At 47.6% G+C, this 25,147-nt stretch overlaps 1 protein-coding gene across 1 annotated transcript in view; it reads right to left on the bottom strand.

The window, feature by feature from the left end:
- LOC147101856 (NMDA receptor synaptonuclear signaling and neuronal migration factor-like) overlaps positions 1–25,147 on the bottom strand; it is a 96,146-nt gene that overhangs the window by 12,756 nt on the left and 58,243 nt on the right. The window contains exons 10-14 of the mRNA XM_085965851.1: positions 24,515–24,598; positions 22,851–22,884; positions 18,797–18,867; positions 17,749–17,828; positions 15,234–15,336 (exon numbers count right to left, since the gene is read on the bottom strand). Of these exons, the coding sequence (XP_085821977.1) occupies positions 15,234–15,336; positions 17,749–17,828; positions 18,797–18,867; positions 22,851–22,884; positions 24,515–24,598 (372 nt within the window). The remainder of the gene's footprint in view (positions 1–15,233; positions 15,337–17,748; positions 17,829–18,796; positions 18,868–22,850; positions 22,885–24,514; positions 24,599–25,147) is intronic.

The raw sequence follows: 25,147 nt of genomic DNA on the forward strand, positions 1-25,147 counted from the left end.
GGGACAGAAGGAGAAACAGACAGACAGAGAAACAGACAGACCGCATTCTCAGAGAGAGAGAGCGCGAGAGGAGAGAAAGCATTCTCATAGAAAGAGAGAGATGGACAGGACTCGGAGAGAACGAGCGAGAGGAGAGAAAGCATTCTCACAGAAAGAGAGCGAGAGGAGAGAAAGCATTCTCATAGAAAGAGAGAGATGGACAGGACTCGGAGAGAGAGAGAGAGAGAGAGGAGAGAAAGCATTCTCATAGAAAGAGAGAGATGGACAGGACTCGGAGAGAGAGAGAGAGAGGAGAGAAAGCATTCTCATAGAAAGAGAGAGATGGACAGGACTCGGAGAGAGAGAGCGAGAGGAGAGAAAGCATTCTCACAGAAAGAGAGAGATGGACAGGACTCGGAGAGAGAGAGAGCGAGAGGAGAGAAAGCATTCTCACAGAAAGAGAGCGAGAGGAGAGAAAGCATTCTCACAGAAAGAGAGCGAGAGGAGAGAAAGCATTCTCACCGAAAGAAAGGGATGGACAGGACAGAGAGAGAGAGAAGGACAGGACTCAGAGAGGGGGCGGGGGGAGATACGGCATTCTCACAGAAAGAGAGAGGAGGACAGGACTCTCCTGGAGCAAGAAAGAGATGGGCAGGACCAAGGTGAGTAGATGGAGATAAGGTACATATCGAATTGAATGGTGGAACAGGCTGGAGGGGCTGAATGACCTATTCCTGTTCCTATTCCTAGAAACAGTGAGAGGGTTGAACAGCACTCAGAAACAGAGAGATGGACAGGACTTGTTAAGTCTGTGTGTTATAATGAGAATTACTACACAGACCACAAGAGTAACTTTTAACAGGTCTTTACTAGTCGAAGGTCAGGGCGGAACTGCCCAATAAATCATTACACAGCACTTATATACCGGTGTGGTCACCACCGGTATTACAGTATACAGCAGCCAAGATAAAGTAGTGTAACTCTTAAAATAGTTCTCTTAAAGGTGGAACGGTTACATACACCACAATCCTCCCTTTTTAGCTTAACAGTATATATTCCCCATTAACATAACATATATACACAACTTTATATACAACAGTTCACAGATTCAGTCTCTCTGGAGGCTTCCTGACTCGGTCCGGATAACGCCTCGGTGGTGTAGTCGTTTTCGGTGGTGTAGTAGGTTCTTTTGGTAAGGTCGATTTGGCTTGAATGCCAGTGTCGGGTTCATCTGATTCCAGTATCACCGGATCGGAGGTAGATACTATGGGTATCTCTGCTTCATCATTAGGCGTATAGAGTTGTGGAGTAGGTTGTCCCTTTTCGGATGACTCTATGATCTGGTCAACATGGCGCCTTATTATGCTTTCACCAATGTCCACGGTATACATCAGCGGTCCTAGTCGTGTGCAAATAGTTCCAGGCTGCCATTTCTCGGTACGGTAGTCCCGGGCCAAAACTTGTTGACCTATCTGGAAGGTTCTAGTTGGCCTTTCATTCATGCCTTGAAATTGCCGGTTCTCTACGTCCCTTCTGAGGTTTGGCTTGATCAAATCCAGCCGGCATCTTAATCTTCTATTGAAAAACATCATGGCGGGAAGTTTGGTTTGTGACCGCATGTGTTGCATTCCTGTACGCCAACAAGAAATTTGCCACCTTATGTTGTAGATTTATGTCTTCATTACCCATGGCCTTTATGGCCTTCTTGAAGGTCTGGACAAACCTTTCAGCTAATCCATTGGTGGCGGGATGGTATGGGGCGGACGTGTAGTGCTTAACCCCATTGTTTAAGAACTTCCTGAATTCTTCGGACACGAATTGCGGTCCATTATCAGAACAGATCTGTTCCGGCAGCCCATTCCTGGCAAATATGGTCCTTAATACTGTGATGGTTTTTTCCGTGGTGGTGGTGGACATCTTTATTACCTCTGGCCACTTGGAGTGTGCATCCACCGCGATTAAGAACATTGAGTCCATAAATGGACCAGCAAAGTCGATATGTACCCTTTGCCATGGAGATGAGGGCCACTCCCATGGATGTAGAGGGGCTTGTGGTGGGGCGTTTTGGACCTTCTGGCATCCTAGACAGCTCTTGGTCATTTCTTCGATGTCTCCATCGATACCTGGCCACCACACAAACGCTCTGGCTAGGTTCTTCATTTTCACTCCACCCAGATGCCCCTCGTGAAGCTCCTTTAGCACTTTATCCTGGAGTTTGGGTGGAATCACCACTCTGGATCCACACATCAAGGTTCCTCGGCACACTGACAGCTGTTCTCTTCTTTGCGAGAATGCTGGCAACAGTGGTTCGCCATGTGCTGGCCATCCCTTCACCGTTAAATCGTAGACTCGAGAGAGAGTCGGGTCATTTCTCGTTTCTTTTTCAATGGTAGAATTTGTTACTGGTAGACATTCCACTATGGTTGAGTGGAACATCTCCACTGGGTCCACTGTAGGCGCCTCTTCTACCGTTGGCAACGGTAGGCGCGATAAACCGTCAGCATTCCCATGCTGTTTTGATCCTTTGTATTCTATGTCATATTGGTGTGCCCCTAGGAAAAGGGACCACCTCTGTAGCCTTTGCGCTGTCATAATGGAAACGCCCTTTTTAGGGTTGAATATGGATACCAACGGCTGGTGGTCTGTCAGCAATGTAAACTTCTGGCCCTGCAGGTAATGATTAAACTTCTTTACTCCCCACACCAGGCTGAGAGCCTCCCTATCTATCTGAGCATAGTTGCGCTCAGCGGAGGTCAATGATCTGGATGCAAATGCGACTGGCCTTTCCGAGCCATTTGGCCACTTGTGTGAGAGTACTGCTCCAATACCATAAGGAGAAGCATCACAAGCTAAACGAATAGGTAGTGTTGGGTTGAAGTGAGCCAACACTTCCTGAGGTGATCAATGCCTTGCTTTTGCGAAAGGCCTTCTAACAGTCCTCGCTCCACTTCCATGGTACTTCTTTCTGCAAAAGAGCATTCAGCGGGTGCAGCACCATGGATAGATTTGGCAGAAACTTATGGTAGTAGTTAATCAACCCTAGGAACGACCTCAACTGGGATACATTTTCCGGAGCGGGAGCCTTCACAACAGCTTCGATCTTGTCAGGTGACTTGTGCAGCCCCTCCTGGTCAATGACATGACCACAGTACGAGATCCGTTTCTGAAAGAACTCACATTTCTGGCGATTAACTCGAAGGCCATATTCTTTCAACCTGGTGAGCACCAGTTTCAAATTTGCAAGGTGTTCCTCATAGTCATCTCCTGTAATCAGGATATCGTCCAAGTAACATTGAGTGCTTGGAATTCCCTGTAATACCTGCTCCATGGCCCTCTGCCAAATTGCTGGAGCCGAAGCCACTCCAAAAACCAGTCAATTATATCGATACAAGCCTCTGTGCGTGTTGATTGTGAGATACTGGCGCGACTCTTCCTCAACTTCCATCTGTAAGTACGCTTGCGCCAGGTCTATCTTGGTGAAGCGTTTCCCGCCAGACAATGAAGCAAAGATATCCTCAATCCGCGGAAGCGGATATTGCACCGTGTGAAGCACCGGATTAACTGTGATCTTGAAGTCTCCACAGATGCGGACCTTCCCCGGTTCCCCTGGCTTGTTACTCGATGAACGCTTCATGACGGGAACAATGGGCGTGGCCCACTCACTCCAGTCCACCTTAGACAGTACTCCTGAACGTTCTAGCCCTTCCAGCTCAGCTTCCACAGCAGGTCGTATCGCATAAGGTACCGGTCTGGCTTTGAAAAATTTTGGGTTTGCATGTTCTGCAATCTTGATTTTTGCCTTAATTCCTCAGTGTTCCCAGTCCCTGTTGGAACACCTCTTTAGCCTCATCCAATATTCTGGACAATCGTTCAGGTTTGACATCTTTTCTTCCGGAATCTACCGTTATTGCGTTTAGGGAGTGCCAGTCCATATTTATTTTCCTGACCCACTCCCGTCCCAGAAGTGGTGGACCTCCCTCAGGTAGTACATATAAGTACATTGCTTGGTGTTCTTTGCCCTTGTGTACCACCTTGACTTTTATCTTTCCGATGGGGTATACTCTTTGCCCCGTGTATGTCTGCAATACTATCTTCGTATCCCGTAGGGGAATATGTTTGAATAACCTTTTGTAATCTTGCTTATTCATGACCGTCAATGCCGATCCGGTGTCCAATTCCATCTTCATTTGGACTCCTGCTAGCTGCAGTGTGGCCCAGATAGTTTGTCGGTCAGCTTCCTTACTCACATTGTGAATTCTCAGACTACCCAGTTCCTTGCTGTTGGAGTCTGAATCCGAATTCTGTTCATCCGAACTCTTCTCAGCCACCTTATGTACCTTTCTGCACTTTTCCTGCGGTGACCTTTTGTTGCTGGTCTTCTTTCCTGACCGGCATACTTTAGCTATGTGACCAAGCTTGCCACATTTTCTACATTCCTGGTTTTTAAACCAGCATTGGTTCTGATCGTGTGTTGTCTTCCCACAACGATAACATTTCGTTGTACCCGAAGCCATTTGATCTACGCTGAGTACCGCTGCCTTCAGCTGCATTTCCGCAGTGCCTCCCGCTGCGGCTTCGTGCGATGCTGCAATAGAGACAGCCTTATCAAGTGTAAGATCATTCTCTTCAAGCAGCCGCTTTTGTGTTCCTTCTTTCGACAATCCACACACGAATTTGTCTCTCAGTGCCTCTGTCAGGCTTTCCCCAAACTGGCAGTATTTCGCTAGCTTACGCAGTTCAATTAAATACTCCGCGTTGCTTTCCTCTTTCAGTTGCGTTCTCGCATAAAATTTAAATCGTTCCGCTAACATCAGCGGTGTGGGGTTCAAATGATTTTTCAGGACAGCAACCATTTTAGCGAAAGTCTGATCCGCCGGTTTAGCTGGTGATAGAAGATGCTTCAATAGCCCGTATGTCTTCGCACCCATTGAGTTTAGTAAGGTTAGTGCTTTATCTTCATCTGATATTTTATTTGCCTTACAATATATCTCTATGCGTTCTACATACGTGGCCCAATCTTCAACATCGGGATCGAAATCGTTGATGTTACCACGCTTAGGCATCCTCGCAATCTTCTTGAGAAACAAAAATAAATTTTTCTTTTCTTTTTTTTTCAAAATGGCGGTTTCCCGCGCTCGTCTTCTTCCCCCGCCTACGAAAATGGCGGCTTCCCGCGTTTGCCTTTCTCCCCCGCTGGCTGTAATGGCGATTGCCGTATTGCTGCGTTCGCCCTCCCCAGCGGTTTTCAAATCGTGCCTCCCAGCCCCTCTTGCAGTCCGGTCCTTTCCTCCGGCTGCGGCTGAGTTCTCCGCGTTTTTTTAAAATTTTCTCCCGCGCCTTACGCTGACCCGGTCGCTGCGCCTCGCGGCCTCGGTAGCTGCCCGGCCTTTTTCACCGGTCGCGGTCGAGCTCTCTCTCGACGCTGTTGCATCTCCCAGCCCGCTTGCAGCCCGGTCTTTCGCACCGGCTGCGTTTGCATTCACCGCGGCTCCCGTGCCTTACGCTGCCCCAGTCTCAGCGCCTCTGGCCCCGACTTCTGTCCGGCTCTTTTCCCCGGCCGTGGTCGATTTCTCCGCCCTTATATCCTCCGTTTTTCCCTCCCCTACTTCACGCCAACGTGGCCGACTTGCTGCTCGTCGCTGATCGGCTTACCCACCACCGTGATAGCAGGGATGATCACTGCCTGTTGCTGATGGAAGGCTTCGTGTCAAAATTCTTCCTTTGCTCTGCAGACCCGAGTCTTTTCTCAGCAGGATGATGAGGGCGGATGCCTCCTCTCAACGTCCGTCAAACTGCCTTGGATGTCTCTCTGCCGCAGGGTAAGATCGTACTCGTCGCCACTGTTAAGTCTGTGTGTTATAGTGAGAATTACTAGAGACCACAAGAGTAACTTTTAACAGGTCTTTACTAGTCGAAGGTCAGGGCGGAACTGCCCAATAAATCATTACACAGCACTTATATACCGGTGTGGTCACCACCGGTATTACAGTATACAGCAGCCAAGATAAAGTAGTGCATCTCTTAAAATAGTTCTCTTAAAGGTGGAACGGTTACATACACCACAGGACTCGCACAGAGAGAGAAAGATGGGTAGTACACTCAGAGAGAGGGGCCAATGGACAGCACTCTGAAAGTAACAGTTTAGCCATACTGTGAGGGGAAATCTCAGGCTGACAGTCCTTGGAATACATAGGAATAGATTTTGCTGGAAAAGAGCTTGTATCATCTGCAGCATTAGCTTCTTTTCAATTTGTGTTTTTGTTTTAATTCAAATGATAATGATTTGAAAAAACCTACAAGAAATTGCCAAGGAAGGTGAGGAGGATCGGGATCCGAGACAGAGGATAGGGATTTGTGCACTGGTGGTGTTTTTAGTTCAAGCTTTAATCTGATGGGGAGACCCGATGAGTAAAATACAATCAATCACTCAGCTCCTGGGGATGGGAGGTGCATTAGGTCAAAAGGCAGTGTCAAAGAGCTGAACAGAAATTTTGTTTGAGAGAGATGCTATCCACTTTGGACCCAAGAAAGATAGATCAGAGTATTTTCTAAATGGTGAGAAGCTCGGAACTATGGATGAGCGAGAGATTTAGGGGTCCAGGTACAGAAATCACTAAAAGCTGGTGGACAGGCACAAAAAGTGATTAAAAAGACAAATGGAATATTGGCCTTTATCTCAAGAGGGCTGATATTTGGCCTAGAAATTCGGTGGTGCCCCGTTTGGGGTGCCAGTCTCGCCTGGGCGCCGGAATTACCGCTCCGGGCGGAGCCGGGAGCGCCAGCCCGATATTCAGTTTGAGCGCCCCAAGAGGGAGGCAGCACCCCGTGTCCCTCTTGGGGCGCTCAAACTGAGTATCGCAGCGCAACGTGCCACAGCGCCACACGCTGCGGCACGGCGCACTGCGGTACTGCAGGCCTTCCTCCCCTTAAGGGGGAGGGGCCTGCACCAGCACGATCTCTAATCGCAAGTGCCGGCAAAAGAGCCCGGCACCGAGGAGAAGTGCTGGGCTCTTGGGACACAGCCGGCACTGCCCGGGGGGGATCAGGAGGCCGGGGATGGCGGCGCGATGAGGTGCTGGCAGGCGGCCACCGAAAAAAATGGCTGCCCCGCACCTCCACCTTAATTTGCGCCACTACCGCCACAGGTAGGCCCTGTGAACTGGTCGCGATTTGCAACCGGCGCTACGGGGGGGGGGGGGGGCGGCGCGACCCAATATCGTGTTCGGGGCGGTAGCGGGGCGCTGCGCACACCGATGACGTCATCGGTGGCGGCGCAGCGCAACAGGCTAATGCCGCCATTAGCGCCCCGCTAAATTTCGCGGGAGGCGTGGCCAGTGGCGCTAAAGCCACTAAGTGCCCTCTCTAGGCGCTAACTGGTGGCACAGCCCACCAAATTTCTAGGCCAAAGGGTGGAAGTTATGTTACAGTTCCATAAATCTCTGGTCAGACCCCATTTAGGACACTGCGTTCAGTTCTGAGCACCGCCCCTCAGGAAGGATATATTGGCCTTGGAGGGGGTGCAGCACCGATTCACCAGAATGATTATACTGGGGCTAAGAGGGTTAAATTATGAGGACAGCTTGCATAGACTAGACTTGTATTCCCTTGAGTAAAGAAGATTAAGGGGTGAGCTAATTGTGGTGTTTAAGATGATTAAAGGATCTGATAGGGGAGATAGAGAGAAACTATTTCCTCTGGTGGGGGGAGTCCAGAACAAGGGGGCATAACCTTAAAATTAGAGCCAGGCCGTTCAGGGGTGGATTTCAGGAAGCACCTCTTCACACAAAGGGTAGCAGAAATCTGGAACTCTCTCCCCAAAAAGCTGTTGAGGGTAGGTGAATTGAAAATTTCAAAACTGAGATTGATAGATTTTTGTTAGGCAAGGGTGTTAAGGGGGTAGATGGAGTGAAGATACAGATCAGCCATGATCTAACTGTATGGCAGAACAGGCTTCGAGGGGCTGAATGGCCTACTCCTATTCCTATGTTCCAGAGATAGACAGATAATAAGAGAGAGGGCTAGATAGAGGGAGATAGGCAGAGAGAGCGATGGGTAGAGAGATGAGACAGCGAAGAAGAAACAGAAAGAGACAGACACAGAGAAACAGGCAGACAGAGAGACATTCAGAGAGACACGGAGCTATAGAGAGACAGCTAGACACACACGGGCGGATAAACAGAGAGAGACAGAAAGAGACAGACAAAGAGATAGAGACTGAGATTGACAGAGAGACAGATGATAACAAGTCAGAGAGATACAAAGAGGGAGAGAGTTGGAGAGAGACAGACAGAAAAAATAGACGAGATAGAAAGCGAGACAGACAGACACAGAGAGAGTGAGACAGAGACAGGGAGAGTAAGACAGATAGACACACAGACAGAGAGACACACAGACATAACGATAGAGAGACACACAGTCAGAAAGTCATGCAGAACGAGACATACGGACAGAGACAGAGAAATACAGGCAGAGAGACAGATCAACAAGCAGAGAGAGTGTGTAAGGTAGTCAGAAAGGTCAAACAAGGTAGACAAAAAAGAGAGGCAGACCGACAAAAAGAGAGACAGAGAGGCAAATAGGATAGCTAAAGTCACAGAGGGCAAGCAGAAAAAAATAGGGAGGGTTAGGCAGACAAAGAGAGGCAGAGGGAGAGGGGATGGTAGATAAGATAGAGTGTGACAAATCAGATAGGAATCTGATTGTAAATGAAGTGACTGATGAAATCCTTTGTTATCGACTAATAAATACACCATTACAAGAATTAAGGGTTAAAAGTACGTTACTCAAAAAGTAAGAATTGTGTTTGTATTTGCTTCACGATTGTACAAATATCAGAGTCTTGTGTCCGTAGTTTGAAGGGAATGAAATAATTTTATCTTCAGTGTGGTCTGGACAAGACCGAATTATTCCTTCCCTTCAGGTAGTCTAAAGAAAAACAAATGTCCAATGTAGATTTAGAAAAGAAGTCACGTCTTTAACCTTAATGGCACAGACATATTGGTTACAGTTAAGATCTTCACAAATTAGCCCGTTTTGTCAGTTAGGTTTATCATGCGTTGCTGATAAATGGTGAATAATACATCACACAGAAAGAGAAATGGAAAGACCTGCAGGCGCTGGTAGATCAAATGAGTAGATAGCTGCTTGGAGATCGCTGCCAATGTTGTTAGTCTCCATGTACAGGAAACTTTGTGCTATCCGGAGGTGAGCTAACCGGCAATCTGGAGCCACCGGCAAAAATCAGCAGCCGTTTTTTATTCTTTTTGGGTTTTTTTTTTTTTGCTTTGTTTGAACAGTCAAGCTGTGCAAGGTCTGTAGCTATAGCAATAGCTTCAGCTACAGCGCTTTAGGGCCACACCCGAGTGTTTAGAAGCTGTTGCTAAGCAACAGTGTTTGTTGTCAAATACGGAGATAAGAATCTCTGTATCTCTCAACATTAACTCTGGAGAGTACGGCAGTTTTGAGGCAACGGCAGCAGCTCGGTCCCGTGGGTGCCGGATAGCACAAAGTTTCCTGTAGCACTATAATAGAATCACAGAATCATACAGCACAGAAGGAGGCCATTCGGCCCATTGTGCCGGCTCTTTGAAAGAGCTATCCAATTAATCCCGCTCCCCTGCTCTTTCCCCAATGCCCTGCATTTTTTTCCTTTTCAAGTATTTATCCAATTCCCTTTTGAAAGTTACTATTGAATCTGCTTCCACCACCCTTGCAGGCTGTGTATTCCAGATCACAACAAGCTGCGTAAAACAAATTCTCCTCATCTCCCCCCTGGTTCTTTTGCCAATTATCTTAAATCTTTGTCCTCTGGTTGCCAACCCTCCTGCCAGTTGAAATAGTTTCTCCCTATCTATTCTATCAAAACCTCTCTTGAACACCTCTATTAAATCTCCCCTAACCTTCCCTGCTCGAAGGGGGGCAATCCCAGCTTCTCTAGTCTCTCCATGTAACTAAAGTCCCTCATCCCTGGAAATCTCTTCTGCAGCCTCTCTAAGGTGTTGACATCCTTTCTGAAATATGGTGCCCAGAATTGGACACAATACTCCAGCTGAAGCCTAACCAGTGATTTATAAATATTTAGCATAATTTCCTTGCTTTTGTACTTTATACCTCTATTTATAAAGCCATGAATCCCATATTTTTTTTTTATTTTTTAAAACAGCTTTATCAACTTGTCCCGCCACCTTCAAAGATTTATGTCTGTGAATGCCCAGGTCTCTCTGTTCCTGCACACCCTTTAAAATTGTACCATTTAGTTTATATTGCCTCTCTTCATTCTTCCTCCAAAAATGCATCACTTCACACTTCTCTGCATTAAATTGCATCTGCCATGTGTCTGCCCATTTCACCAGTCTATGTCCTCCTGAAGACTGTTACTATCCTCCTTACTGTTTACTGCATTTCCAAGTTTTGTGTCAACTGCAAACATTGAAAGTATGCCCTTTATACCCAAGTCCAGGTCATTAATATAGATCAAAAAGCACAGTGGTCCCAACACTGACCCCTGGGGGACACCACTGTACACTTCGCTCGGATAAAAAACAACCTTTTACCACTACTCTCTGCTTTCTGTCTCTTAGCCCATTTTGAATCCATGCTGCCACTCCTTTACAAGTCTATTATGTGGCAACGTATCAAACACCTTCTGAAAGTCCATATACACGACATCAACCACGCCACCCTCATCAACCCTCTGTTATTTTTTCCAAGTACGCAATCAAATATGTCAAACATGATTTGCCATTAACAAATCTGTGTTGGCTGTCATTAATTAACCCACGTTTTTCCAAGTGAAAATTAATTGTGTCCCAGATTATGATCGAGAAGTTTCCCCACCAATGATGTTATGCCGACTGGCCTCTAGTTACCAGGTTCATTCCTCTCCCCTTTTTTGAACAGGGGTGTAACATTTGAAACCCTCCAGTCCTCTGGCACCACCCCCATATCCAAGGAGCATGGGAAGATTGTGGCTAGAGTCTCTGCTATTTCCACCCTTACTTCCTTCGGTAACCTAGGATGCATCCCTTCTGGGTCAGGTGACTTTTCTACTTGGAGGACTGACAACCTTTAAAGTACCTCCTCTTTATCTATTTTTATCCTATCCAATATCGCCACTACCTCCTCCTTTACTGCAACATTGGCAGCATCCTCTTCTCTAGTGAAGACAGAGGCAAAGTACTCATTTAGTATCTCAGCCATGCCTTCTGCCTCCATAAGATCATCTCCTTTTTGGTCTCTAATCGGTCCCACCCTTCCTTTGACTATTCTTTTACTCTTTATATATTTATAAAAGACTTCTGTGTTCCCTTCTATGTTACCCGCTAATCATTTCTCATATACTCTCTTTGCCTCTCTTATTTCCTTTCTCAGTTCTCCGCTGCACTTTCTGTATTCAGCTTGATTCTCTACTGTATTATGAACCTGACATTTATCACAAGCCTCCTTTTCCTGTTGCACTTTATTGAAGAATAGCAAGGAGTTTCCCAATGTCCTGGCCAACATTGATCCCTTAACTGACAACACTAAACTGGTCATTTGTTGTTTGATAGACCTTACTCTGCACAAATTGGCTGCCACATTTGCCCACACAACAGTGACTACACTGCAAAAGAAGAATTCTGTGATTGTGAAGCACTCTGGAACATCCCGAGAATGTGATTCAAATCCCTCCATGGCATCGCCCCCTCCTATCTCTTTATCCCCATCACTCTCCAAGAACTCTGCGCTCCTGCAATTCTTGCGCATCCACAATTGGTGGCCGTGCCTTCTGCTGCTTAATCCTAAGCTCTGGAATTTCTTCCCGAAACCTTCCCCCCTCTCTACCTCTCTCTTTACCTTTAAGTCACTCCTTAAAACCTACTTCTTTGAACCAGCTTTTGGTCACCTGTGCTAATATATTTTGATGTGGCTCAGTGTCAAATTTTGACTGATAATGCCCCTGTGAAGCACGTTGGGGTGTTTTACAAGGTTAAAGGCGATCATAGAGTTATACAGCACAGAGAGACCCTTCAGCCCATCGTGTCCGCGCCGGCCATCAAGCCCTGTCTATTCTAATCCCATTTTCCAGCACTTGGTCCGTAGCCTTGTATGCTATGGCGTTTCAAGTGCTCATCTAAATGCTTCTTGAATGTTGTGAGGGTTCCTGCCTCTACCACCTTTTCAGGCAGTGAGTTCCAGATTCCAACCACCCTCTGGGTGAAAAAGTTTTTCCTCAAATCCCCTCTAAACCTCCTGCCCCTTACCTTGAAACTATGCCCCCTGGTTATTGACCCCTCTACTAAGCGGAAAAGTTCCTTTTTATCTACCCTATCAATGCCCCTCATCATTTTGTACACCTCAATCAGGTTCCCCCTCAGCCTTCTCGCTCCAAGGAAAACAACCCCAGCCTGTCCAGTCTCTCTTCATAGCTGAAGCGCTCCAGCCCAGGTAACATCCTGGTGAATCTCCTCTGCACCCTCTCCAATGCAAACACATATAGTGTGGCGACCAGAACTGCACACACTATTCCAGCTGTGGCCTAACTAGCGCTTTGTACAGCTCCATCATAACCTCCCTGCTCTTATATTCTATGCCTCGGCTAATGAAGGCAAGTATCCCATATGCCTTTTTAACCACCTTATCTACCTGTCCTGCTGCCTTCAGGGATCTATGTACATGCACACCAAGGTCCCTCTGATCCTCTGTCCTTCCTAGAAACCTATCATTCATTGTGTATTCCCTTGCCTTGTTAGTCCTCCCAAAATGCATCACCTCGCACTTTTCAGGGTTAAATTCCATTTGCCACTGTTCTGCCCATTTGACCAACCCGTCTATATCGTCCTGTAGCCTGAGGCTTCCCTCCTCGCTATTTACCACTCCACCAATTTTCGGGTCATCTGCGAACTTACTGATCATACCTCCTACATTCATATCTAAATCATTAATGTACACTACAAGTACAAGTTGTTGTGATACGACACTCGCTAAATGCAAATTCTTCCTTACTGCTATCTGACCCTCACCATTGAATGGAACAGTTTAGATATTCAGAATGTGTTGATTCAAATCAAATCTCATCCACCTCCAATGTTACTTATTTGAAGGGACAACAACGTGGAAGTAGGCGGCAACCTCATTTAGAGAACATCTCGGAACGTTTTCCCCAGGGTGAAGGAAGAGGAGGGCACTGAGCAAGAGATAGGAAATGTTAAAAAGGGGGAATCTAACGTACAGTCGAAGAGGTAATTCTGTAAGGGAATTTTTCAGGAAGAGAAAAGTACTCAGGAGAGTTCCATAGAGGAGGGGGACAGTGACCCATGTTTCGGCCTCCGATGGTGCAGCAAAGTACAAGGAGTCAGAGGGCAGAAGGTAGAGATTTTTCAGGCAAAATGGGGAGACTGCGGAAGGATCTGAAATCAAGCACAGGGCCCAGGCCCTTTACCTTAATCAGGTGCCTGGGGAAAACAACAACTTGCATTTATACAGGGGGCTAAATTCGGTGGAGTTGTGCCTCCCATTAGCGCCCTAATCAACTAGCGCCTGGGCGCGGCGCCGCTAATGCCTCCCGCGAAATTCAGCTGGACATTAGCGGCGGCGCCACCGGTGATGACATCATCGTCGTGCGCAGCGCCCCGGCTGTAACATTGGGTGGCGCCCCCCGACTTACCGCCGGAGGAATTTCTTCACCCAGAGAGTGGTGAACCTGTGGAATTCTCTACCACAGAAGGCAGTTGAGGCCAATTCATTAAATATATTCAAGAAGGAGTTAGATATATTTCTTAAGGCTAAATGGATCGAGGGATATGGAGAGAAGGCAGGGACAGGGTACTGAATTTGGATGATCAGCCATGATCTCATTAAATGGCGGAACAAGCTCGAGGGTCCGAATGGCCTACTCCTGCTCCTATCTTCTATGTACCTATGGATGCTACGTCCGCCGGGGTCAGTGGGGGGGGGGGGGGGGGGGGGGGGTGGTGGGGGCCGACCTGCGGCCGGGGCGGCGCTAGTTAAAGGGGAGGTGGCGGGCGGCCATTTTTGTTGCTGGCCGCCTGCCAGCACCTGACCCCGTTGCTGCCCCTGGCCCCCGTGAAGCCCCCCCACCCCCCCAGCAGGATGCCGGCTGCGCTCCGTGAGCCCGACACTCCTCCAGAGTGCCAAGCTCGTTTGCTGGCACTCCCGATCCCTGGTGGCCTAGCTGGGCACCGGGACGCGCTGCACCAGGCCCCTCCCCTTCAATAAGGGGAGGAAGGCCTGTAGTACCGTGGCACGTAGCGCCACGATATTGGCTCGCAGTGCCCCAAGAGGGACACGGGGCGCTTTCAGTAGCGCCCCACCTCCCTCTCGGGGTGCTACCTGGGAAAATCGGCCGCGGATCGCTAACTTTTTTGGGGCGCTAAAATTTTTACCCCATAGTGCCTTTAATGTACTAAAACGTCCTAAGGCTCTTCCCAGGGGCGTAATCGGACAAAATTTGACACTGAGCCACATAAGGAGATATTAGGGCAGGTGACCAAAAGCTTGGTGAAAGAAGTAGGTTTTAAGGAGCGACTTAAAGGAGGAGAAGTTTAGGGTAGGAATTCCAGCGCTTAGGGCCTAGGTAGCTGAAGACACAGCCACCAATGGTGGAGTGATGAAAATCAGATATGCGCAAGCGACCAGAATTGGAGGAGCACAGAGATCTCGGAGGGTTGTAGGGCTGGAGGAGGTCACAGAGATAGGGGAGGGAACCCTAATCTCACATCGGGGTGCAGATGGCCTAATGTTCTCCTCTCTATACTCAGAGACACTGAGGTCTACCGCAGTGCCCCTAGACCACCTCGATTGAGATCAAGCAAACTCATCAAGGATTGCAAATCGGCATGGAGCCCTCCTGGTTTGCATGGCCCCGAGTGGTGCCTTCACCCACTGACCTATCAGGGGAGCTTGAGATCCATTCCCTTTAGGGGAAGAGTTCCATTCTTCTGTGCTTATTTGGGATTTATCGAGGTGAAAAATATCAGCTGCACAGAATGGAACAGTCTCTGGGTCTGTGATGAGTAATATTTTCAGCATCCTACACAAATTACCTTCTTAAAACGTCATTTGTTACGAAATCATTTTCTTGTGCTGACTGTTCCTTAGAAAGTGCAGCAAGTGACAGAAGGTGGCCATTGGATCTGACCAAGGTACTGCTGCAGAGACACGCTGGGGGGCACCAACATGGAGAGATTGGGTTCCTCCCCATGTATGTGCTATTAAGAGGCTGCAAGGCTTCTTCTCGTCTAGGTGAGGCATACCTTTTCTCCGTTGGGGTTTCCCAGGATATAGCAGCCCATTATATGGATGACGTTTGGCTCGTGGTTGATTTTACTCATCAGTCTGCTCAGTCGCTTCCAAAACCTGTAAGAGACGGGGACACGGAACTGTTACCAGACGCTTCTGCCGCTGATGGGGAAAACACAGCAACGGGAATTGGCATCGCAACCCTACGAGGACATCATGACACCAGCAAGATTACAGCACCAGGTCGTTTCCTGATTTCGTTCTGGGCGAGAGAGAGAAAAAAACCTTGCTGACATAAAAGGGCAGTTCTTTCAAATGTGCCTCCCACCACCAGATGCAGAGCCTCACCTGCTGCCAGTGCATATTACAACTTATAAAATTCTAACAGGACTAGACAGACTAGATGCAGGAAGGATGTTCCCAATGGCAGGGGAGTCCAGAACCAGGGGTCACAGTCTAAGGATAAGGGGTAAGCCATTTAGGACAGAAATGAGGAGGAATTTCTTCACCCAGAGAGTGGTGAACCTGTGGAATTCTCTACCACAGAAGGCAGTAGAGGCCAATTCATTAAATATATTCAAGAAGGTGTTGGATATATTTCTCAAGGCAAAAGGGATCAAGGGGTATGGGGAGAAAGCAGGGACTGGGTACTGAATTTGGATGATCAGCCATGATCGCATTGAATGGCGGAGCAGGCTCGAGGGGCCGAATGGCCTACTCCTGCTCCTATCTTCTATGTTTCTATATATGGAGAAATCGGGGGCGTTCTCCTCAACTAGCAAAAAGTGTTTGTGCCGGGGTAGTCATGGGGCACTGCAGCAGACCTCAGTGCCTCCAAGTATAGAGATGAAAACATCAGGCCAGCTGCACCCGGACATCAGATTAGGGTTCCCTCCTCATCTCTATAATCTCCTCCAGCCCCTACAAACCGCCGCGAGCACGGCGGCCATTTCCAAATATCTGCTTCCAGCGGGCAAATGCTCCGCGCCCCCAGAACCGCATGCGGAAAAATCAGCCCCTGAACGTGCTGTTTGGTGACAGGGTCCCTGCTGTTGGGACACTAGCTTCATCAAAGATGAAAGAACGAACAAATTTGCATTTATATAGCACCTTTCATGGCCTCAGCACATCCCAAAGCGCTTTTGACGGTTAATGTTAGCCATGGCGCCTCCACAAATGCACCAATTACATCGTAACAGCAGGTCAGACTTTGCAGCTTGGGCTATAAATATCACTGCTGTATGTGTTGTTTATTTATAGATATAAAGCAAATCAGGAGCTATTTCCATTGGCAGGAGGGTTGGCCACCAGAGGACACAGATTTAAGATAATTGGCAAAAAAAGGTGAGATGAGGAGAATTTTTTTTTTAACCGCAGTGAGTTGTGATGACCTGGAATGCACTACCTGAAAGGGGGCGGAAATAGATTCTATTGTAATTTTCAAAGGGAACTGGATTAATACTTAAAAAGAGCAGGGGGAGTGGGACTAATTGGACAGCTCTTTCAAAGAGCCGGCACAGGCACAACGGGCCGAAGGGCCTCCTTCTGTGCTGTGAGATTCTATGATACGGGGGCTGTGGAAGTGATTAGACAGGGAACAATCCCCGCAGCATCTTGCCCGTTCGTCATGCAAGAGCCTAGACAGTGAGTGTTGGCAGGGCGTGCTGGCCTGGAGGACACTGCGGCAAAGCCTCACTGTGTCCTCACCTGATATCTGCACACCCCGTACTTTCCCGCAAGAGTCACTGGATGGCAACCAGGAGCAGGAACACTGGCTCGGACTTTTAGCTTCACGCCTCTGCCAATTGTAGAGTCCTTACCAGCCTCCCAGAGACGATGGGCTGACTCACTGCAAACCAGGCCCTGGACTTGCTGCTCTGCATGGCTCAGTTTCATCGTGGGCTATGCATTTACCAACTAATAACTCAAGGAGCCCTTGTTATTTTAATCCTGTACACACAAAATAATCTGAATAGATGTCAAGCTTTACAGGAATGAAAGTCTATCAACAAAGGCTCTCGACTGATGCTCCTACTATGCATTGTTTTCCCATTATCCCCCTGCCCTCGACTGCAGTCTAAACTTAAAAGCACTGTTTAATTTAGCAGATTATCTCGTGTTGTGCGTCGGTCCTTTTAAAGAGCAGCCACACTCAGTGCTGTCACTGGGACCTTCACAGAGTGTAATTGCAGGCCGATGGAATTTTCATACTGTGCCCACTTGAGCTGTGAAAGACACGAAGCAGTACCATTGGAGATTCGTGCCCTTCCAAGCTTGGGCTGTGTCTGGAGAGAGCATTATGAGCTGTCTGGTACTAAGGTGAAGTACTGGTGGCCACTGGTATTGGGAGCAACTTGAGATGGCCAATTAAGAGCACCAGACAAGAAGGGATTGGTCCACGGGTGATATTTCCCATGGAGTGCTGGCGCCAATATGCTAATTAAACAGCACTGCACCGAACTCAGGCCTTCCAGAGAAAGCCGCGAGCCTGCCAGACCCTAATTTGCAAACAAAATGTGATTGGCTTACAGGATCAGGTCCTCCTCTTTCTCCACTTTTGCAAAGGTGGCAACCTTGTTCTTCAGCAGGTACAAGTGGCCGGGCCCCCCCTACAAATAAAACACAGAACCTGTCAATAGGCAAGACTTAGCCATGGCGACATCACATTAACATCACTCTGCGACAACGCGCTTTGTGCAGATGCAACAAATTGTGGCAAAAAGGCAATTTCCCAGGATGCATTGGACTAGAAATTCGGGAGTGCCCAATTTTGGGTGCTCTTGGCGGGGGTGGAGTGGGAGGGGTGCAGGGCAATGTTCCCTCTAATTTTTTTGGGGGTCCCTTTAACAGGCTGCACGGCCCATTCAAAATTCCGCGCACGCGCGGTTTTCCTATTTAGAAGCCGGCTGCACTGGACTTGCTGCTCTGCATGGCTCAGTTTCATCGTGGGCTATGCATGGGACCTCCAAAGCACAAATACCCTGTGCCAGAATGGTGAGGTCCGAGATGCCACTGGACTCAGACTTTATTATTGTAATAGAGTAGGCATGGCGTTACAGTCCGCTGGCAAAGAGTGGGGGTGGGGGCAAGACAACGCGGGTCGAGTGTCAGGGCTGTGGGTCAGAAGTCAGGGGGGCAGTGATTGGGTCAGGGGGGCCATGAGTTGCAGAACCCCATGCGGAGACAGATAAGGAGCACCTCATGGAAATTCCAGGCAGATACTTTTTAGCCCTCGGTAAACAGCCTTGTAGCGCTGGGACCGGCAGTGATGCCACGATAGCGCCAAAGGTGGAGTGACCATGCACATGTCTGTCCCCCCGTCCAATCGCGTGTACGACACAGAGCAGGATAGTGGTTGATGGGCCACGATGGGATCCGTGAGGTCAAGGATGCGGGAATAGTGCTGAGCTCACACTCGGCTCACTAACAACTAAAGGGTCTTGTCTGACGGCGCGTCCAGTGTGGTCCTCGGACCTGGGAAGATTCATCTGTGTTGCAGAGCAAGAGACCAAGTGTGTGTCCTAACGATGATGGGCAGTGTCAGCGATAGCTGGCACGGCATCACCGACAGACTCACCTGACAGAAGATCAGCAGCTTCTGGATCTTGCAGCCCCTCCGATAGGTAGTCAGCTTTTTCTCAATCTCCTCTGCAAGGAAACAGGCTGGTCAGGCCACATTTCGTGCACTTTCCCGAAAAACAACAAGACAAGCAACAACGCCTCGACACGATTTAATACCCCCTTTATATTACAGCGTCGCAGCTAAGGCCCCATCACTGCGGATGAGCATGGTGATCTTACGATTCTCCTCTGGCAGGGTAGGTGCAAATCCTACAGCCATTGTTCAGCCTGGGGGGGCGGGCTGAAAGCTCAGTCCCAGCCATACAGAGTAGCAACGGCAGAAAATTAAAGTCGCAATGACAACTTCTAAACAACCGGGGCGAAAAGGGTTAAATTATGAGGATAAGTTACATAGACTAGGCTTGTATTCACTCGAGTACAGAAGATGAAGAGGCGATCTGACTGAGGTGATGAAGATGATTAAAGGATTTGATCGGGTCGATAGGGAGAAACTATTTCCTCTGGTGGGGGGAGTCCAGAACAAGTGGGCAGAACCTTAAGATTAGAGTTAGACTGTTCAAGGGTGAAATCAGGAAGCACTTCTTCACACAAAGGGTGGTGAAATCTGGAACTCTCTCCCCCAAAAAGCTGTTGAGGCTGGGGGGTCAATTAAAAATGTCAAAACTGAGATTGATAAATTTTTGTTAGGCAGCTGTATTAAGGGTTACGAAACTAAGGCGGGTAGATGGAGTTAAGATACAGATCAGCCATGATCTAATTGATTGGCTGAACAGGCTCGAGGGGCTGAATGGCCTCCTCCTGATCCCATGTTCCTAACTGAGCGTGCTCACCATTGGCCCGTGAGCTGTTCTTTCTCCAACATACCAATGGTTCCAGGTTCTACACCACCATAAGAACATAAGAAATAGGAGCAGGAGTAGGTCATGGGGCCCCTTGAACCTGCTCCGCCATTCAATAAGATCATGGCTGAACTTCTACATCAACTCCACTTTCTCGTCCTATTCCCATATCCCTTGATTCCCATAGTGCCCAAAAATCTATCGCTCTCAGTCTTGAATATACTCAACGACTGAGCCTCCACAGCCCTCTGGGGTAGAGAATTCCAAAGATTCACAACCCTCTGAGTGAAGAAATTTCTCCTCATCTCAGTCCTAAATGGCCGACCCCTTATCCTGAGACAATGACCCCTAGTTATTGACTCTCCAGCCAGGGGAAACAACCTCTCCGCATCTACCCTGTCAAGCCCTCTATGAATTTTATAGATTTCACTGAGATCACCTCCCATTCTTCTAAACTCGAGAATACAGGCCCATTCTACTCATCGAACAGCCCTCTCTTCCCAGGAATCAATCTACCATCAGGAGCTGCTGACACATTACACAACCACATCAATTAGGGGTAAAGCTGCGATATTGATCGGGTGCGAGAGACTGTGGGTCCAGCGTAGAACAGAGGCAGAACATGGACCATGCATGGCTGGGGGGGCGTCAGTGCCCTGCGAAGATCCTGGTTATTCTACTGTTATCACAGCCTGGGAGTGAACTTTCATAGGCTCCCTGACCGTTTAATAGCTGTTTATTTTACTGTGAAGTTCTCTCCAGTGCTTAGGGACCCTGATGAGAGTGCTGGAGGTAAGGATGCATTGTTAATCATAATGGCTGTAATGTTGCAGGCAATTTTTTTATTTAACAGATTCTAAAACAAAATGAATTTAAGAATAGAGTGGGCAGGGTTAAAAAAAAATAAGGTTTATATAGTGCTTTTCAGCACATTCCAAAGTGCTTTACAGCCAATTTAGTACTTTTGAAGTGTTGTCACTGTAGGAAACGCAGCATCCAATTTGCACACAGCAAGGTCCCACAAACAACAATGAGATAATGACCTGATTATCTGTTTTAGTGATGTTGATTGAGGGATAAATATAGACCAGGACACCAGGCTGAACTGCCCTGCTCTTCTTCAAATAGTGCCATGGGATCTTTTACATCCACCTGAGGGGGAAGACGGGGCATTGGATTAATGTCGCATCCAAAATATGGCACCCCCAACAGTGCAGCACTCCCTCAGCACAACACTAAAATCTCAGCCTAGATTTTGTGCTCAAGTCTCTGGAGTGGGACTTGAACCCACAACCTTCTGAGTCAGAGGCGAGAGGGTTACCACTGAGCCAAGGCTGACAGTTTAACCCCTTGTTTCACAGCAATCCCACCAAACTTGCTTAATTACATTAGAGGCAACTCTGTATTAGGAGAAAAGCAAAATACTGCGGATGCTGGAAATCGGAAATAAAAACAGAAAATGCTGGAAATACTCAGGTCAGGCAGCATCTGTGGAGAGAGAAACAGAGTTAACATTTCAGGTCGATGAAGATTCTGACCTGCTGAGTATTTCCAGCATTTTCTGTTTTTATTTCCGATTTCCAGCATCCGCAGTATTTTGCTTTTCTCCTAATACAGAGTTGCCTCTAATGTAAAGCAAAATACTGCGGATGCTGGAAATCGGAAATAAAAACAGAAAATGCTGGAAATACTCAGGTGGTCAGAATCTTCATCGACCTGAAATGTTAACTCTGTTTCTCTCTCCACAGATGCTGCCTGACCTGCTGAGTATTTCCAGCATTTTCTGTTTTTATTTCGGTAAGGAGACATTGGCTTATGAGTAAGCACCGTCGCCTGTGAGTCAGAAGGTTGTGGGTTCAAGCCTCACTCGAGGTTTGAGCACATAAATCTATGCTGACACTCCAGTGGAATGCTGCACTGTCGGCGGTGCCATCTTTAAGGCAAGATGGTAAACTGAGGCCACGTCTTCCTGTGCAGGTCAGATACAAAAGAGCCCATGGCACTTCGTTTGAAGAAGAGGAAAGGAGTTCTCCCGATGTCCTAGCCAGCATTTATCCCTCAATCAGCTCCTCCAAACACAGATAAACTGGCTATTCATCTATTGTTGATTGTGCAGCCTTGCTCTGAGCAACTGGCTGCTGCATTTTTCTATAAAACGAGAGCGACGACACCTCGAAAGCAATTCATTAGCTGTAAAGCAGTTTAGGCTGTGAAAGGCGCTATATAAAAGCAAATGCATTCTTTATACTCCATAATCCAACGCGAAAGTACAAGGGCCCAACATTTTTTGGGTGCTGTGATAAACATTATTTCAAATGAGTAAATTAAAAACCTAGGCATGAAACAGCTCAGTATCACCCGCTGGCAGTAATGGGCAGACACTCGAACTGAGGATACGATGAGCGGCTGGCTTCAGTGTCAACCCTCCTTTGTCCAACCTGTCCTCCATTTTGGAAGATGGCCCCACAAATACACCCAATTGCTGCAGGTCATACGGTCATCATGGTGCCAGCATTGCACGGACTCTTATAAAACGATTGCGTGCATTGCCTGAAGGAGCGGTCCAGTCATTGACCAGCTGCTCTGCTAATAAAGTCCTGCATTTATATAGCGTCTTTCACCACCTCAGGACACCCCAAAGCACTTTACAGCCAATCAAGTACTTTTGAAGTGTAGTCGCTGTTTCAATGTAGGAAACGTGGTCGACAATTTGCACACAGCAAGCTCCCACAAACAGCAATGAGATAAATGACCAGATAATCTGTTTTTTTTCATGTCGGTTGAGGGGCAAATATTGGCCAGGAAACTGAGGAGAACTCCGCTGCTCTTCTTCCAAGTAGTGCCATGAGATCTTTTACATCCACCTGAGGGGGCAGATGGGGCCGCAGTTTAATGTCTCATTCGAAAGACGGCACCTCCGACAGTGCAGCACTCCCTCAGCACTGCACTGGAGTGTCAGCCTAGATGCTCGAGTCTCTAGAGTGGGACTTGAACCCAGGACCTCCTGACGCAAAGGCGAGAGTGCTCCCCAACTGAGCCACGGCTAATGTTTCACTTTGTTGGCTGCACCTCACAGCGCATCATTTATCATTGATTTAGTTTAGGGCCTGTAACTTAAGGCAAGGTGAGGCTTTTAAACGCTGCTTTCTCATTGGCTTCTAACCACCATGTGATACCAACAACCAGTCAGACTTAGCGAGATCCACTCACCTAAGATGTCATCAAAAGTGGCATGTTCATGGTCCTGTAGGAGAAGTGAGAAATCTTATTATCCTTTTAAACATTTAGAACCTTTGAGTGACACTCTGCCCACTCCTTTTCTTGGCTTGGATTTTTTTTTAACTTTTCTGCTGGTATGGCCAAGCAGGGTGAAGTGTCAGGCTAAAGCTCTGATCTCTTTTGTTTCTGAATGCTACTACTATGAAAAAGCTAACAAAAACAAAATGCTTTGGAAGTTGGGTGTGCAGTGTGTTCGAGACTGTAGCATTAGTTCAAATCCAGCTCTGACTAATGCAATTCTGCTCGAGCCCCAGTGAAGTGAGCTGGGCAGTCTCAATCCAGTTCTTACTAGTGTAAGTCAAGAGTGCAAGCGGACGGCAATTTTAATTTGTGCTCGAGATGTGGACAGCATTTATTGCCCACTCCTAGTTGCCCCGAGGGCGCCAAGAGTCAGCCACGTAGTGCGGGACTGAAGTCAAATGTAGGCCGGAGCCTATACCTTGTCAATTGGGCAATCTCAGCCAGAGGCTAGCAGGCACGGAGAACGTGAAGCCACACTAGGAGTGCTCATCCCAGGTTGAGAGTATTGCACATTGTTGGGTCTGAGTAAAAGGAACTCTACCCTTCAAGCTGTCTCCTCCTGATGCTGGAGTCCCAAATTAGAAAGGTGTCTCAGTCCCCGGCGCGAATATATTTGATGAGTACACAAATTTCATAGAAGACTCGTAGAATCATACAGCACAGAAGGAGGCCATTCGGCCCATCGTGTCTGTGCCGGCTCTTTGAAAGAGCTATCCAATTAGTCCCGCTCCCCTGCTCGTTCCCTATAGTCTTGCCAATTTGCCAAATATTTTTTTTTTTTTTTTAAATAAGCAGTGCCACCATCGCAGCAATGGTGGGAGAGCGGTTTTCTCCTCGCCTCCACAGGGCTGCTGTGTCACTGTGTAGTGGCATCGAGTGAGGGCTCGTCTCTCAAGGCAAGGACCTATTGGAAGGGAGGCTCGCCCTTTTTTTTTTTTTTTAAAAAGAGGCAGTATTCACCATCAAGACCCTTTTATGAAGCGGAAAGGCCTCCAATACATTTTTTAATGTATTGGGTTCACTGGCCAGTATCATAACCATTGAAGTAAAACCAGAAAATGCTGGGAATGCGCTAGCATGTCAGTCAGCACGAGAGACAGAGAAAGACGGGTTAGTGCTTTGGGTAGGATTATTCGGGATTTTTTTCTCATGCAGCGAGTTGTTGTGATGTGGAATGCACTACCTGAAAGGGTGGTGAAAGCTGATTCAACAGCAACTTTCAAAAGGGAATTGGATAAATACTTGAAAGGGAAAAATTGGCAGGACTATGGGGAAAGAGCAGGGGAGTGGGACTAATTGGATAATGGCTTCAAAGAGACTTTTCTTTTAACTTTCTCCAATATTTTTAAAACTAAAACAAAACTGAAAAATACACACTTTTTTTTAATGCCCCCCCCCCCCCACGATGTTGGGTGTTGCTCACAGAAGGGTCCTGGCGAGTCACCTTGAATTCCTGGAGACAATTCCAGGGCAATCCAGTTTGCTGTGCGCGATAAGCCCCTCGGCTTTCGCTCAGCCAAAGCTTAAAGGAGCCGAGAAACCCGAAACCCAAGGCCCAAAGCCGCTGTACTCACGTAAAGGATGGGGATGACGGAGGGGTCGTCTCTGCGAATGATGGTTGGGATGTACTCCGCCTTGGGGACCTTGGATGAAATGAGCTGCGAATGAAGCAACACAATTATCTGAAGTGATGATCACCGTGCCGGGGTGTGGGGGGGAGCCTTATCTGAGAGTTGGCGCTGCGATCGCTCCAAGACCGCAAGAGTGACAGGTCATTTCAAACATTCAAACTGTGCACTGACACTTGCTTTACATCATGAAATAGCACATTTGATTAAACGCAGAATAAAGAAAATGAAAGTTTGATCAAACAGTTGTAATCCCCCAGTTTATAATATCACACATTTGTTTTTTTTAAACTATACGGTTCTCAGCAATGCCAGTGTGTTGGCAACAACAATTCCAACATTTGAAGGTGTATTGCTTTTCAGGAATCTCATTGGCCAATTGTAATCACGTGATTTTACAAATTGCTTCGTGACACTTTTAAACAATCTCATTGGCCAACAGTGATCATGTGACTGATCTGGGTGCATTGCTTTCTAGTAATCTCATTGGCTGCTGGTAAGCACCTGACTAACCCAAGTTGTTCAGCGTCTGGTTGGCAGGGCTCTGAACCAATGCCAGTAAAGGTAGGCCAAGGGGAA

Source organism: Somniosus microcephalus, chromosome 23 (assembly GCF_052327205.1).
Source record: "Somniosus microcephalus isolate GS21.2 chromosome 23, FLI_Smic_1.0, whole genome shotgun sequence".
NCBI classification, from domain to species: Eukaryota; Metazoa; Chordata; class Chondrichthyes; order Squaliformes; family Somniosidae; genus Somniosus; species Somniosus microcephalus.